General features: G+C 42.2%; 1 protein-coding gene across 1 annotated transcript in view; it reads left to right on the top strand.

Annotated features, from left to right (window-relative positions):
* The window catches only part of gabbr2 (gamma-aminobutyric acid (GABA) B receptor, 2), a 171,517-nt gene that overhangs the window by 116,003 nt on the left and 39,507 nt on the right, over positions 1 to 16,007 (top strand). The window contains exons 9-13 of the mRNA XM_053864134.1: positions 2,020 to 2,100; positions 3,544 to 3,694; positions 3,778 to 3,910; positions 6,677 to 6,784; positions 10,073 to 10,195. Of these exons, the coding sequence (XP_053720109.1) occupies positions 2,020 to 2,100; positions 3,544 to 3,694; positions 3,778 to 3,910; positions 6,677 to 6,784; positions 10,073 to 10,195 (596 nt within the window). The remainder of the gene's footprint in view (positions 1 to 2,019; positions 2,101 to 3,543; positions 3,695 to 3,777; positions 3,911 to 6,676; positions 6,785 to 10,072; positions 10,196 to 16,007) is intronic.

Genomic DNA, 16,007 nt, shown 5'->3' with positions numbered 1-16,007 from the left:
CTTCTTCCCTCTGGCTGCTCAAATCACGCTCGGTGTGAGAGTTGTTCTTTCCATCTGATGGCTAACGACAGGACAATTCCTGTGCACGTGTACATGCTGTGGTGCGTTCGCCTCTTTGTTTTCAGCCTCAGTCCTGATGGCAAAGCAGAACGCGTTTCGTCAGTGGTTAGATATATGTTTTGAAGAATATAAGCGACGTACATGTTTTTATATAGAAGCAAGTAAAAAAAATACATATAAAAGATGCTAGTTTTGCTGTCTTGATGCTTTTTTTAAAAAATCACTTCCATTTTTAAATCCTTCACCAATTCAATGAGCTTAAAAATGGAAGGAAGCACTTGCCTGACCTGAGCGTCAGAATCTTCACTAGCCACGGCTTGATTTCTCCTTATGTTTTATTTATTGTCATCTAAATTATGTACACATTTATGACTCTTATTTCAGCCCTCTAACTTGAAGAATGAACTTCTGCTGTTACTTAAATAGCTATTCTTGAACGGCTACGGTGGCTCCAAAAATGACGCATTACCCAAATATGCTAATATGACACCATATATCACGACGCTTGCAGCTTTAAAATGTCTACCTACTTTGTCTATCGGCATTGTACAATAACCTCTTTCCTCCTCTTTTCCTTCCTCTCCATCATTTCTGTGTCACTTATTGTCAATATGTCAAAGCAGAAGCGCGCAGACATCCCCATCTAGAATATTTAAAGAGGCTGTGATCCTGCATACGACCCTTTCATCTGTTCTTAGACTAAGATGCTTCACTTTAACCTGTCAGACGTTCTCAGTAAGAGGCCTGGATGAGTCTCATGGGGATGAGAGACGTTTCGCTGCCAGAGGCCTTGATCATGATAACGGACCCACTGAGTTCAGAGTCTGTGTGGCAGATAGCGATAGCTTTCCTTTTGGCCTAAACAAAGAAGAATGTAAAATTCATACGTGAAAATGATCCTATATACTATTACATCACTTAAGTCACAAAAACCTTTTAGCAATAGTAAACCACAGATGCCTTCAGGCTGCAGTATTTTGTTGCTTCACTTGAAACAAAGGTTGGTGCTGGATGAGGAAAGTACAGTATTTTAGAATACATCTGCGTTGAAGGTTGCTCTCATAGCAACACTTTATTGAAAGACTTTAGGTGTGATTTCCTCTTCCACTTCAGGAACTAACATTTGAGATATTTACTGTACATATGCTGCATTTAAGACTGGCTCATTTATCTACCTTGTTTCTTCCATCTTTTGATGTGGTCATCCATGCAGAGACTTTAGAACCTCTGAGAGTGTCATTTCAGCTCTTCAGTTTTCCGACGCACTACTCACAGTCACAAAACTCTGCGACCCAAAATGTCATTGTGACAGAAACTTTTCTGGTGTCTGTCCAACCAAATCAGAATAATGTTTCACTTCTGTTGCTGGTCCCTGTTGAACAGTCAGAGTGAGGAGCGCTCAGGAATAATAGCCGCCTGTTTATTGGACAAGGTCGTACCTGCTGCAGTGTCGCACCAAGGGGACGCATCGCTGTTCCTAAAAAAGGATATGCTATAATCTAAAATTGCCTTCTTGATGCAGCAGACTGCGCTCGCTCGCTCGGTCTGGGCTGGAAAAGGGAGCGATAATGCTCATTGCAGTCTTTTTTAACAAGATTTGGTTGTTTATTACTTTTTTTTTTCCTGCGTCATGTGAAGGAAAGTGTCCTTGTCGTGATTATTGGAAGTTGGCTCTAACAAGCGCGGTGTAATTTTTATGTCTGGGTTTTGTTACGATTTGAGGTTTAATCCAATAGAGAAGAGAGTATGAAACAAACAACAGTAACTCAATTCGGCTGAAAATCCACCTGTATCCAGCATTACAAGATGAGCACGCGTTGGTCGCCACGTTGTTAAAGTACCAATATGCTAATTTAATCCTCAGTTCCACCTTCTCCGAATGTCAACCTTGCGACTGGTTTTGGTCACTTTTCAGTGCAAGAATTCAGTGCAACATACATGATACCTTCTTCTCAACAGAGGGCCGGGAGGTGAAGGTGGGAGAGTACAACGCCATCGCAGATGTGCTAGACCTCATCAATAACTCCATCAGGTTTCAAGGTACAAACAGAATCACTCGCGTGTGTGTGTGTGTGTGTGTGTGTGTGTGTGTGTGTGTGTGTGTGTGTGTGTGTGTGTGTGTGTGATATTCACCCTGGATGGAGAGAGATTGTGCCTCTCGATGGACCATTTTTTAAAAAGTATATAATCTAAAACATAAACTATATTGCAAAAATGTGACAAGTATTTGTGCCTCTGTATTTTAGGATGCTTCCCTAAAGTACATGAAAACAAGAACAGGGATTCTGTTCAAATCCTGATTTATCATCCTCAAGTCAAAGCTGAAATGCAATTTTGTTTGTGCGATGTGGAGTTAAAGGCATTTTGCTGAGCCTTCTCTTCTCTTTGATGCTTTTATCTTTTGCATAATGTGCTGGAAGCGTGTAATTTTTCTGAAATGGAATGTAAAAGATTACAACGAAAGAGATGGATCTTTATGAAAAAAGATACATGTGACAGGAAAATACCAGAGATTACTTTATGGACAGAATTAAAATAGTTTTTGTTGTTGCTTTTTCATTAATTTATATTACTTTCATTATTTTTTAATACAGAATGAGGGTGTAAAATAAATACAATTGTGGCATTCAATTTAAAAATGTGATGAAAAATGCTATACGTAGTGATGGCCAGGAGTGTGGTAACAATTCTTTTAACCTCCTTTTTTAGGTTTATCCCCGCTACATTGAGACAATACACCTGTTAAATAGTGTTTTCAAAGAATAGAATTGTGTCTCCTATTAAGCTGCATCTACAAAAAAAGAAGGTATTATATACGATATTGTAATAGTTGAGTAAAAATAGTTAATGTTTATTTTCTGTCCCCAAATTTCGTCTTTTCCTTATCCCTCCGAGTTTAAAAATGTCCTCTTCTATTTGAGTCGACATGCTGTAATGTGTTCCCTCCCCTTGGAGATTCCCCTGGACCTGCCCCACCCTCTCGCTCAGTCTCTAACTACTCAGTCCCGCCCATATGGAGAGACTCCACCACCGCACCATCTCAAACGCTTCCCTGACCACAGTAAGCGGAGACGTGAGAGCCGCTTCTGTTGTGATCGATCAGCCCACTGACAGGAGAGAAATAAAATGGAGATATGGAGGTGCTGACTCTGGCCACAATAACTGGACCATCAGGGGCAGCAAGTCTTGAGAAGCAGGAAACATTGCTGAAAGAAGAACAGTCAGAGAAGTGGCTCTGCTGCAAATAAGATAATACGTTTAATGCCACTTTTGTCCGTAGGCCAATCTTCAGTGTTATTACTGATCATTAGCTTCAGTAAAGTGTTTTCAATTTGAGACACATCAACTTCAGCATCTGCATATTAGATTTTCACCTGCGGCTTTTATTTGCTGATGACACCTTCTGCTGTATCCCCATGTTCGGGAACTCAAATATGTCCGCTTCTTAGCGTGTGTCAGGGTTTTGACTCTGCTTCCTCTCAGGCGTGGAACCCCCCAAAGATCGCACGTTTGTGCGCCTGCAGCGTCGGCACATCAACGTCCCCCTGTACAGCATCCTGTCCACCATCACCATACTGGGCATGCTGATGGCCGGGGCCTTCCTCTTCTTCAACATTAAGAACCGAAATCACAGGTGACTGTCCAACAAAGAGATTCATCTGGAGCAGTATTTGGACTGACTGAGTTTCCGATTGGATGCTCTTGTCTGTCCTCCAGGCTGATCAAGATGTCCAGTCCCTACATGAACAACCTGATCATCCTCGGAGGCATGCTGTCCTACGCCTCCATCTTCCTGTTCGGCCTGGACGGAGGCTTCGTCTCTGACAAAGAGTTTGAGACGCTCTGCACTGTGAGTTCCCTGCTGACCCCTCAGAGCCTCCGGAGACTGAAATGTGTCATTTGTCATGGATGCAGTGGCTCATAATTTCACCCCAAATAATTTGATAGATGCATCCTTTGCTCATAAAAGACCCAAGTCATAGCAAGAAAACAAACTTATTTAAACAAGAGAATGTCTTGCCATTCAGTGCCATTTAAACAATGTAATTTTTCCTACTTAAATTAACAAGACCAGTAAACTCAGCTATAATGTGTTTGTGTTCATAAGATTTTACCTTCATAAAATACATTTTTCACCTTGTCCAATCCTAAATTCAAACAAAACACTGCACATCAGCAGCTAGTGAACATATTTCTATTGTTCTGCTTTAGTAAGCCAACCATTTACAATGACAATTTAATTTATAAAGGACTGTTATGGGAACGTCACATCGACAAAATTCTGTAAAACAGAAAACATCAACCAAAATATAAGTTAACACTGATGGATAAAGTTTGGATTTTTGCTTATTTGTTTACATATACAACTAACATCTGACTTACGACCTGCTCGACTTGCGTCCACCCGTACTTAAGACCACGGCCAGCAGATGCTTTTTTGTTTTGTTTTTTTAATTCAATGTCTGGCACCGCAGCATGTAGCAGCCTGGCATCGCGTACGACAGTTACTGCAGCACAGTGTCCCAGCATCTCACTCTCACACAGCCATCTACCACTACAGTAGTAGCTATAACCCTCGCATCGGCTATTTTGAATGGCATTCGATTTACGTCCAATCCGACTTACGACCGGTTGGTCGGAACCGATCCCAGTCATAACGCGGATACTACTTGTATCTCCTTTTAAGCCTATCCACCTTTTTCTAACTTGTGAACCGTTGTTCACAGTTGCTGCTGGTTTACTGATTTAAAATCTGATTTTGAACGTGTTCACGAAGACCTTTTTACTTTTAATTTATATATGACTCAACCTGCTGTATGAAAAATAATTGAACTATTAAGAATGCCAGGTAATGATTGACTTTGAAGCTTAATTTTTTTCAAACTTAATTCAATTTCTACTACTTCATACCTCAGAATTTACCTTGTACCATTAACATAAAAAGTTTCCTTCATGACAGTACAACTACTATTCTTTTTGTCATGAAAAGTTGCATCAGGTATCGTGCTGTTTGCCTTTTAGCGACATATCTGAAGGATTCAATTTTTCATATGCAGAATCTATTTCAATGAATAGCTTGATAATGAAGTTGAATCCAGGCTGAAGTGCAATTACAGAATATACCGTGCTCTGATAGAATGGCTCTCCCTGGATTTGGAGCCTGCACGCTGCACATTAGTCTTTGGCCCCCAGGTAGCGCCACCGTGTGACTTTGCGTCCAGCCCGATTAATGAGAGAGTTTCTGATCACAGTGACAACCACAGACCAAACTTCCCCAGAGTGACGTTGGACCGTGCACGTCACATACTGCCATCACCGGCCCAAAACTGCTGCAGCGAGAAAATGAATGTTCCATACCTCCAAGCTGAGGTAGACTAGAACGGAGGTTCTTAGCCTTTCTCATCTCGGGGCCCACCTTTTACCGAACAAATGGGTCTGGGGCCCATTGACGGAATAGAACTGATTCATCATTGTCATTACTGATTTCTGACTTTATTTGTTTTCAATAACCATACACGTAAACAAACCAAAAACATGTGAAATGACATGAAACCATGTGGTCAGCACAAAGATATTTGTCATGGAAAAGTCCAACCAGCAGCAGGACCAGGTGCAAGTCATTGTTCATCAAATTTACTAAAGAAGAAAAAATACACTTGATGCAAACTGTTGAGAAAATTGAAAAAGCTGTACATCATGAATACAATTCTGAATACAATAAAATCATAAAATGTTTAAATATATATACAATATTTTTTCATAAATAAACTGTAAAGAAAAGTGTAAATGAAATGTATAATCCATAAAATGATCTAATTCATTTAAAAAACTGCTCCAACAGGTGCTTTCATGAACAGTTTTTACTGTTGGGGGGGCGCCATCACTTTCTTTCCATAGTTGGTAACTATCACAGATTTGCAACTGTCAAGTCAATTCAGTGACTCACTACTGCCACCATATGTGGCTAATGTATTTAAACTGAATGTCTCACGGCCCAGACGTGTAAACAAAAAACTTCTAGCGGCTCAACCATTGGCCTCAGCCCTGTGGTTAAGAATCACTGGACTAGTGGAATCTGACCTGTACACCTGTCTGAAGTTGGCAAGTTTCTGCATCCTCAGAAAGTGAAGATCTGATTTATGCAGCCGTTGCGGTGAAAACATGAATTGTTTCTGTGCATGTGAACTCATTACCTGATGATTTCATACACACGAGGAGGAAAGTCTTGTGGCGGTGTCCTCATATGATGAAAACCAACACATGAATCCTGCGCACGTTTGTGCTATCTTAAGGCCCTTTTTCAATTCCCAAGCTGCTGAAGCGAGAAAAACATCTTTTGTGCTCGATCAGTAGGTGGTCTATTTTTTTAATTAGGATAAAATGTTCTCTTGAGTGTGACAGCTTCCGTGGCCCAGGACATTCTCCAGCAGCTCAGCGCGAAGAGCAAAGAAGTAAACCTGACAGCTCTATATTTTTAGAGCGCTTCACGATGCTACTTTAAGTGAGCGTCTTCGGAAAATGCAAATAGCTGTGTCCCGTCAGTTGTTGTCACCGTCCTTGATCACCAGATTAAAATGTGACAGTGTTATATTGTGTGTTCGTGCTGCTCTAACAGGTTCGGACGTGGATCCTCATCGTCGGTTACACCACAGCTTTTGGTGCCATGTTCGCCAAGACCTGGAGGGTGCACGCCATCTTTAAGAACGTCAAGATGAAGAAGAAAGTAAGGAGTGATGCTATATGTTTGGTGCTATGATAGCATTTCGGATGGCGCCTTCAACCGGATAAATGATCTGTCCATCTCTTAAATTGTGTTTCAAGTTTCAATATCTGTGTGATGGTTATCAGTGTGAGCCCCAGAATTGGAAAAAAAAAATAATATGGAAAGGTGATCTATAAAATGATAAGTCCAAGACTCCACAGTTATTGAGTCAGGCGTGATCAGGTGGGGGGAAGCTAGAACAGGGGTTCTTCACCTTTTCCAGAACAAATGGGTCAAGGAATAGAACTGATTCCTTACTGCGATGACTGATTTATGATTTCAAAATTACTGATTTCATTTGTGTTCAACAACCATACGTGTAAACAAACCTTGTGAAGTGATATGAAACCATGTGATCAGGGCAAAGATATTTCTTGTCGAAAATTCCAACCAGCAGCAAGAGCAGGTGCAAGTCATTTTCATCAAATTTACTAAAGAAAAAAAGGAAAAAAATGCATTTAATGTAAACTTCAAAACTGGAAAAGCTGTATGTCATGAATAAAATTCTGAATAAAATAAATATAATTAAACAAAGTGTAAATATCATAAAATATTTTCTTATTCATAAATAAACTAACTTTTTACTTTTGAGGCAGCATCCATTTTTTTTTAAATATTTTATTCTTTTCAAGAACTTCTACATATTTGGCAACTATCACAAATTTGCAGCTGTCACGTCGATTCAGTGACACATTACTGCCATCATATGTGGCAAGTGCATAAACACTGTTTGCCAGCTGGAGTTCGGAGGCCATTGTTCTTCATAGTCAAGATGGTTGGAGACAACTGCACAGTGATCAGAGCTCCTCTGAAGGTATCAGTCAGTGGTGTTGTGCAGGAATAGAGGGGGGAAATGAAGGGAGCGAGGACTGTTCCATGAGGAGCACCTAACATTTTAAGCTTGACCCAAGTCAACTTAAAGTTTTCAGGACTTCATCAGACTCATTAGAAAATATAAACTTTAAATGATCAGTGAGTTACTACCTTTCTTAACAAGATACTTAGATCTTACCTCACGAACTGCAGTAAGTGTCCTCATATCTCCTTAGATAATATTTATAACATTATTCTTGGCCCTACTTTAACAAACTTCTCCGTTTGAAAAGAAAGGACCTCAGAAGTTGAAACGGCTTAATGAACATCTGACACAATCTGTTTCGTTGGCCGAGTATTTAAAACCGAATCCGAGCTCGCTGACAGTCTGAGCTTAGCCCTTTTTTGTATTTATAGATCACACTCCTCCTCTCTAATTTCTCGCTCCCTCTTTCAACGCAAAGTAAGTGTGGGTGGCGAGCCAGAGAGAGAGAGAGAAAATATGGGTGGATCAAAGAGCTGGAGAGGTTGTAGGGGAGAAGTGGCAGAGAAGTGGGCAACAGAAGGTGGAAAGCAAAGGAGGCCGTTGAAAAGGACAAGAACAGAAGACAAACAATGTGCCACATATGGTGGGTAGAGCGGTTTGGAAGTGATAAAGTGGAGCAGGATTGGAATTCAGGATATCCAGTCCAGAGGGTCGGTTACGAGAACAAGAGAGGAGAATATGTTTGGAAAGCTCCAAGTCAGCTACCCACAGAGAAAAGTATTGCTCCAGTTCATTAGTTTTAGAGGTAACTATCCAAATAATGAAATGTAATCCAATAATACACAATAACCATCGTCATTCTGACTAACCTGAAAACTTTTTTAGACCCATTACCACTGTGAAAGACACAGAACTCTTCGTAAAGAGAAAGACTTGACGTTTCTTTTGGATCCTAATCTGAATCAGTACACATTGCGCTTCAACTTGAGCAGCCACATGTAAAACCTTCTCTTCAGCGGCGCAGCCAACAGTGCATTTCTCAGTTCCTCACGACTCTGTTTGCTCATTCTTTTTTGCCGACCCACTTAGAGAGGGTGGGTTACAAATCATGGGAGTGTTCAATTGGGTTTTATGCTCAGCAGGATGTGGCCATCGTTCCTTGGCTTCGAGGAGAGCTCAGTAAAACAGACGAAAAATGAGAACACAGATACTCACTTCCGGTCACGCTCTTGCAACACCTCCATTCTCTCATTTATTTTCATAAAATAACCAAATAAAGTCAATAGAGAGCACAACTTATTCACTGCTTCTCCCTTCCTAAATTGACATCTGTGTGCAGCGATCAGAAGATGAATAAATATGTGTACAGTTGCAGAATAGGTGTTTCTATTCAACAACCAGAACGCCACTGACTGTACTCTGGTACACTAAAGACAGACCATGAGTCATGTCCCAGCGTGGTCACTGGAGTGTGGCGTTCAGGGGGCATGAGGACTTACAATGCAGTCGGGCATTTGGAAAACATCACAAGACCAACAACAGTAGAGTGACTCTTGCGTGTCATACTAGTTTGGTGACTTGGTCTTTTTTGGTCTGGACACAACAAGATCTGCTCCACTAAAAGACTTTTGTCCCTAGGATTGGATTTTATAATGGGATATACAGGAAATGCAAATCCACTGCTCGCTGCATCTGGGAAGTTATGAGGAAAACAATGTTCACCAATGTTGACTTCTCCTGAACTCAGCTAATAATAAAAAAAAAAAAATTGGACTGGCATTGGTCAAATATTTAAACTACTGTGAAGACATTTGAGTGTGTGAGGAAGCAATGGTTTCCATAATACATTTTTACAAGAGAGCAGTTCAGCTATTTCTGTCGGAACTGTATCTGCTTCCTGTCTGCAGTGATATTAATTCAATGTCCGTACATCAAAAGACAACGGATCAAAAACAAGAGTCCACAGATGCACCTCTTCCTGAGAGGCTGGAGACCCGCGTTCATCTCGGCCCTGTGATTCTCTCCTGGTGGAGCCCAGCCTGACCTTTCTTTTGATCTCCAACACCAAACAGGCCAACTATAATAAATATAGATCATAAGTAGGTCGCGGTTTCATCCATCTAAAGTTCAGGGTTCAAAGGGAGCGCTTTATTGGCCGCTCTATGTTTGGCGGCTCTCTACCATGTTCTCAAGCCGTGTCGATGTCTAGGTTCACGGGTTTGTGGTTTGGCAGGTTCGCCGTCCCAGTATGTGGTAAATTGCTGCAAAATCCACCGAAATGAGCTCTTGATGAAAGGTTTTGAATGAAAACCAGGATGAAGTAACAACCACCGTCGACATTATCACAATGTTTAACAACCTGTGTAATTTGAAGCGCATGTTCTGAGACTGGTCCTGCTGAGAAACATCTGCGGATCAGGTTTAAAATAAACATCCATTCTCTCCTGCAGATCATAAAGGACCAGAAGCTGTTGATCATTGTTGGTGGCATGCTGCTCATCGACTTGTGCATCCTGATATGCTGGCAAATCGTGGACCCTCTAAAACGGACTGTAGAAGAATACAGCCTGGAGGTGAGTTCCCACTGTTTCCTGTATAGCTTCATTGTAATTGTCCCTTAGCGTCGATGAAACATGAAGCGAACTTGGATAGGACATGGATTCCAACATGGATTGTTTTATTAATAGAGTGCTCTATATTTGGCACTTGGGCTATCAAAAGGCTCCTCCTTGGGCTATTGCTCAAGCATCTCTCCTGCTTTCGTTGTTTTGGGGTTTGGACTTGAGCCATTGCTGCCTGCTGTGTTCATCCCTTGTCCAGACATTTGCCAGCTTGAAAGTGAGAAACTGCCAAGGCTCAACGGAAAATAGAGACAGGAAGCCGCATTCTCTGTAGTTAGAGAAATGGAGAGGCGCTATGAACTGTGACTCGGGTGTAATTGTTTGGAGCGGGTTCATTTTCCTCAACACAAGCCCAGAATGTGCGATGCACCAACATTGCTAACTCATCCAGGGTCAGATTCCAACTGTGTTGGATAAACTGGGATAAATGTTTGGACTAGAATACGTTTTTGAGATGGAAACACCAAAAGTAAACTTGTTTTCTTGAGAAGATCTGATGAATTACTTTGGCTGCATAGAGTTGATGGAGGTGACAATGCTATTGGAGTCCATTTTATCTATCTAGTGTCGGACAAAACCCCAAATCTTGCTCTGGTTTTCATTAGGAGTGACTAGGGAGGACAAGACTAGGGGGCGTTCCAGTCGTCCAGTTACGTCATTCGAGGTAGGATTTTCCAAATAGGGAAGTCGGGGGGTCATCACCACCACACGTGAGCCACCCAAAAATGCCTTCTCCAAAAGTAAACAGTAGTAGTTTTGAGTCAGTGAACTCTACTGAAAGAAAAAAACATTCTGCAAATTTGTGTTTCCTCTTCATCCGGCGGGTTCACCAGTCCCAAACAGAGCAAATATTTAAGTTGCTTATATCCAGACAAGGAGAGAAGCGAGAGGGAACATGTTGGATGAAGAATGTTAGAAAGTTCCAGGCAAAAGAAGGAGAGGAAGACCATTTTGAATATGGACAAGGAGGTTTGGTTTGACTGGGACGAGAAAAGCAGAAGATCATTTTTTTCATCGTGATCTTGTGTTTCTCATGGGAGAATCTGCACATATTCTTCTCCGACACATCCAAAAGCAGTTCAATGGGTTTAAGGTCTGGACTCTTATTGGTGGCCATCCAGGTGTGAAAAGCATGTATGTCATTCCATGTATTCTGGCTGACTGAATGTGGCTGGACTCAAGGAAGTTTGTATGGAATTTTTCTTCTTTTGGACCTTGGGGTAACTGTGGATTTTGACAACCACAAAGTCGACTTGATAGGTTGCCATCTACAATGAAGGGTTATCAGTGTTTTGGCGTTTCCCTTTAGCATGGTTTAATGCAGTGGGTCCTTTCCCCAAATGGGTAATGAAGCATGAAGCAGTAATGAGTAAACACCACTGCCCTGTAGGGCTTAAACATATCGTGTAATTTAGTGCTTGACTACTCGGCTCTATTAGTTGATTCATAGTTGAGTATGTGCCAGATTTATCCATGTATGTTTCTGCAGCGCCGCTGGATACTTAATCGCCGATCATATTCTACAGTACCGTCTCGAGTTTTCCACCACGTTTTTCCAAATTACAAAAACAGTTTTAAATAAATAAAAATTACTTCACCTTCACCTTCTTCTGCTGCTTATCCGGGGTCGGGTCGTGGAGGCAGCATTCGGAGCAGGGAAGCCCAAACTTCCCGGTCCGCACAAACCTCCTCCAGCTCCTCCCGGGGGATCCCGAGGCGTTCCCAGGCCAGACTGGAGACATAATCTCTCCAGCGAGTCCTGGGTCTTCCCCGGGGTCTCCTCCCGGTAGGACATGCCCGGAACACCTCCCCAGGGAGGCGTCGAATTCGAATCAGATGCCCGAGCCACCTCAGCTGGTTCCTCTCGATGTGGAGGAGCAGCGGCTCCACCCCGAGCTCCTCCCGGATGACTGAACTCCTCACCCTATCTCTAAGGGTGCGCCCAGCCACCCTGCGGAGGAAACTCATCTCAGCCGCTTGTATCCACGATCTCATCCTTTCGGTCACTACCCAAAGCTCGTGACCATAGGTGAGGGTGGGAACGTAGATCGATCGGTAAATCGAGAGCTTCGTCTTGTGACTCAGCTCCCTCTTCACCACGATGGTCCGATATAGCGACCGCATCACTGCTGCTGCTGCACCAACCCGTCTATCAATCTCACGCTCCCTTTTTCCCTCACTCGAGAACAAGACCCCGAGATACTTAAACTCTGCCACTTGAGGCAAGAACTCTCCACCAACCTGGAGAGAGCAAACCACCGTGTTCCGGTCGAGAACCATGGCCTCAGACTTGGAGGTGCTGATCCTCACCCCGGCCGCTTCACACTCGGCTGCAAACCGACCCAGCGCATGCTGAAGGTCCCGGTCCGATGAGGCCAGCAGAACAACATCGTCCGCAAATAGCAGAGATGAAATTCTGTGGTTCCCGAACCGGATCCCCTCCGACCCCTGGCTACGCCTAGAAATTCTGTCCATAAAAGTGATACTTCAGAAGTTAATAACAGTTTATTTTATCCAAATACCTGATTCATCCACGCTATTTAGTACTGACTAAAACATCAGTGTGAAGGTTCGGGTCACACAGTGCCCTTGGAGCAACTCACAGTAGCAAGTCAGATTCTGAATCAGAATCACTTTATTTAATCGGAAGGAAATTGCTTTTCGTTACAACCACAACTCAAAATAAAAGAGTAATGATGAAACAGGGAGAATGGGTAACATGTAATGTTACTCAACAAACATGCAAGATGAAAATAAAGACATAAGAGGTTGGTGACCCCTGTCCTAAATGGTTGCAGCGGATCATTTAAATCTTCATAAGCCATTTCGGCACTGTTTAAACGGGCTCTCGTGACGCACACACTCGCTCACTAGGTTGTCTGCTCTCCTCCGCGGGAGGAGGTTTGAAACATGGAGCTTCTCATTATGCCGGCCACTAGTGCTGTGAATGCGACTGTATTTAGTTTCAATTTTCGTCATTATTTTTTTGTAAAGATAATATACATTGCCATACATGTCAATGAGTACGAGTATGAGTGGCTCCTCGCACCTGTATGATGGTCATGCATTCCCATTAACATGTGACCCTCTGACTATTGGGCCACCCCTATCACCAGAGCCACCAGCCCTTATCCAAGTGCTGCTTCGACTGACTTACTGGGTTGTAGTGGGTTTTCCCGAGAGAGTTTTCTGTCCCTGCTGTGTGTCGATGGTTGCCTGCCTCCCAAGAGCTTCAATCACAAACAGATCGACTGTGATGGATCTTCAGTGCAGTAAGAAGGTTAGAAGAAGGTGATCATATTTCCATGCTGAACTATATCACTTGTGATGTCATTTTACTCAATTCATTTGATGCTATCGGTAATGCAAGGATTTTCCTGGAACATATCTAAGAGGATCGCTGTATTTAGAAAGTAAGGAGACTGATCTTTGGCATACTGTGGGTATGTGGAAAATGAGAAGGGACACTTCAGAAATAATTCACTGAATGAGATGTCTTGGCCTGTGTCCGATCTTTGAAGGGTACTTTTTGTTCACCATATCGTTTCAAGGAACTTGGTTTTGATGACTCACGGATGTCACCCGTCTATTAAACCAAACACTTGTAGAGGCGCTGTCTGCTCGCATTGATAGATGATGCGGCTGAAGAACACAATATTATGAAATCTTCGTCCATGGTTGATAAATAATAAATAATAATAGATAAATAAATTATTAAATAAATAAATCAAAATAGTTTAAAAAAATAAATAAACTGATTCAAAATCAACATTGAAATTCATTTTCAGTGGTCACCATATTGTACTTACATGAGAGAAGCTTTTGAAAATAATATTACATTTACTAATGTTATTACCTTAAGAGTACAGTCATTATTATTATTATTATTTCTCCTTTCTCCTTATTATGTGCTTTTTTCCCCCCAGTTTTTACGTTTATGATAATTATATTGCTTACGTCTTGAACTTTCAACATTTTGGATTGACATTTTGGATGTGGACTGCGTGACAACATGTCTAATATGTAATATATATGTAAATGTTTTTCTTATATTTCAGCTTCAAACATTTACATTCAAAAAAATTGTCTGTTTCATCCGATTAGAATAGAAGTGCTCTGAAGTGTATTAAATTATTTTGAGGGCACAAGTAGTCACCATATACTCACATGAACGAAGTTTGAGAGTCTCCGCTGAGGAATAATTGAAATTTAATCCTTATTTACACCGAAAAAAAATGTAATCATTCATTTTCTCGGGACAAAACAAAGAAAGGAAATTGGCTTCACAGATGCATGTTTTCTCACCATTTGTTGCTCCCTTGTTTCTTGGGAATTTCCATAATTCAATACGTGACCTGTGAACTGCGAAGCAACATGTGACCCTTGGGAACACAGGCGACAATATCTCATTGAATTACACTGTGCATCACACTCCACCACACTGAGGCTCCGTGTTAACTCAGGATCTCCAATGGTCATTTACACCAGCGTACGCACGGGACTGAAGCCTCTGTGGATCATATTGAGTCCAGTTGGTTACATACTTCAATTGGGATCAAAGCTCAGTGAAAGGCTGCACCACATATACACCACTGATGCAGGCATCTGCAGCAGCCTCCGCACATGAATGAGCATGCGAAGGTGTCGGTCGCTCCAAATCAACAGATGCAAATAACAGGATACATTTAAAAAACAACGGAAGAAAGCCAGATGACTTGGCAGGACTGGACATCAGGACATGTACAGTAGATTAGAGGGCCCAGTGAGGAGGGACCCTTAAATCACAGGCCTCGGAAGGTTGTCAGAGCCATGAGATTCTTTTTTTTTTGACTCTTTAATAAATAACATGAGTGAATGGCATAGATGTTTCATCGATGAGAACGTCCTTCCTGCGCCTCTCAATAATGACAGTATATATATTTTTCCCCTCCGGTTTCCCTGAGCCAGTGTGTGTGTCCATGCGTACGACCTTGTCTGTACGCTGTGCTCTGTGTGTGGAATGAACATTGCCACTCATGCGTGGATGTAGTCTTGCAGCGACCACTGCGTGCAGGTATGCATTAATCCCCTCTCTCGTCCCGAGCATTGTCTCCTGCATAATGAAGGACACTCCGTCAAGAGCGGGTGATTAGCATTCTGGCGGATCCTGCCGCAGACCCCCTCTACTCCAGACTCTTGTCTCCTTTTCGCTCCTCCTCCCTCCGCTCATTTTCCCTGCTGGGGAGCGGCTGCAAGCATCGGCAGGCGGGCAGCGCAAAACAATATTGCAGTGTGGCATCGCCATGGCAACGGCCACGGTGGCTGACATCCATAACACGGAGAGCGGCACTGTTGATCCGTGAGACAAAAATAGCTGGTTAGGGCTCACGCATACCAGCACATGCATCCTTTGATGCTTATGAAAACAGGGTCCTGACATCCAAGTCGGACATACGTCTGATTATATGCAGTTCTTACAGATTGTTCTTGTCAAGATTGAAAGTAATAATCGTGTGTTATATATGGAAATGCCTTTTCAGTATCCCTCATCTGATTTCTGGATACAGAATAAGATTATTATTATATGTTATGATCTGATCTGAGCCTGGGGAGGCAACCTTGTGTCGCTGCAATTCAGATTTTAATGTTCCCTTCAGCGTCCATCGTCTCACTGCCATCTGGTCTTGTCGTATTTGCATGTAATATTCTAGACTGAAGCTAAATTTGAATAATATACAGCAGAGGAGTAATCATATGCTGCAATGTGACATGGCGGGTTTTCAGT

The sequence above is a fragment of the Synchiropus splendidus genome, chromosome 4 (genome assembly GCF_027744825.2).
Source record: "Synchiropus splendidus isolate RoL2022-P1 chromosome 4, RoL_Sspl_1.0, whole genome shotgun sequence".
In the NCBI taxonomy this organism is placed as follows: Eukaryota; Metazoa; Chordata; class Actinopteri; order Syngnathiformes; family Callionymidae; genus Synchiropus; species Synchiropus splendidus.
Note: the sequence above shows the minus strand (reverse complement) of the source record. Positions and strands in the feature narration are given on the sequence as shown.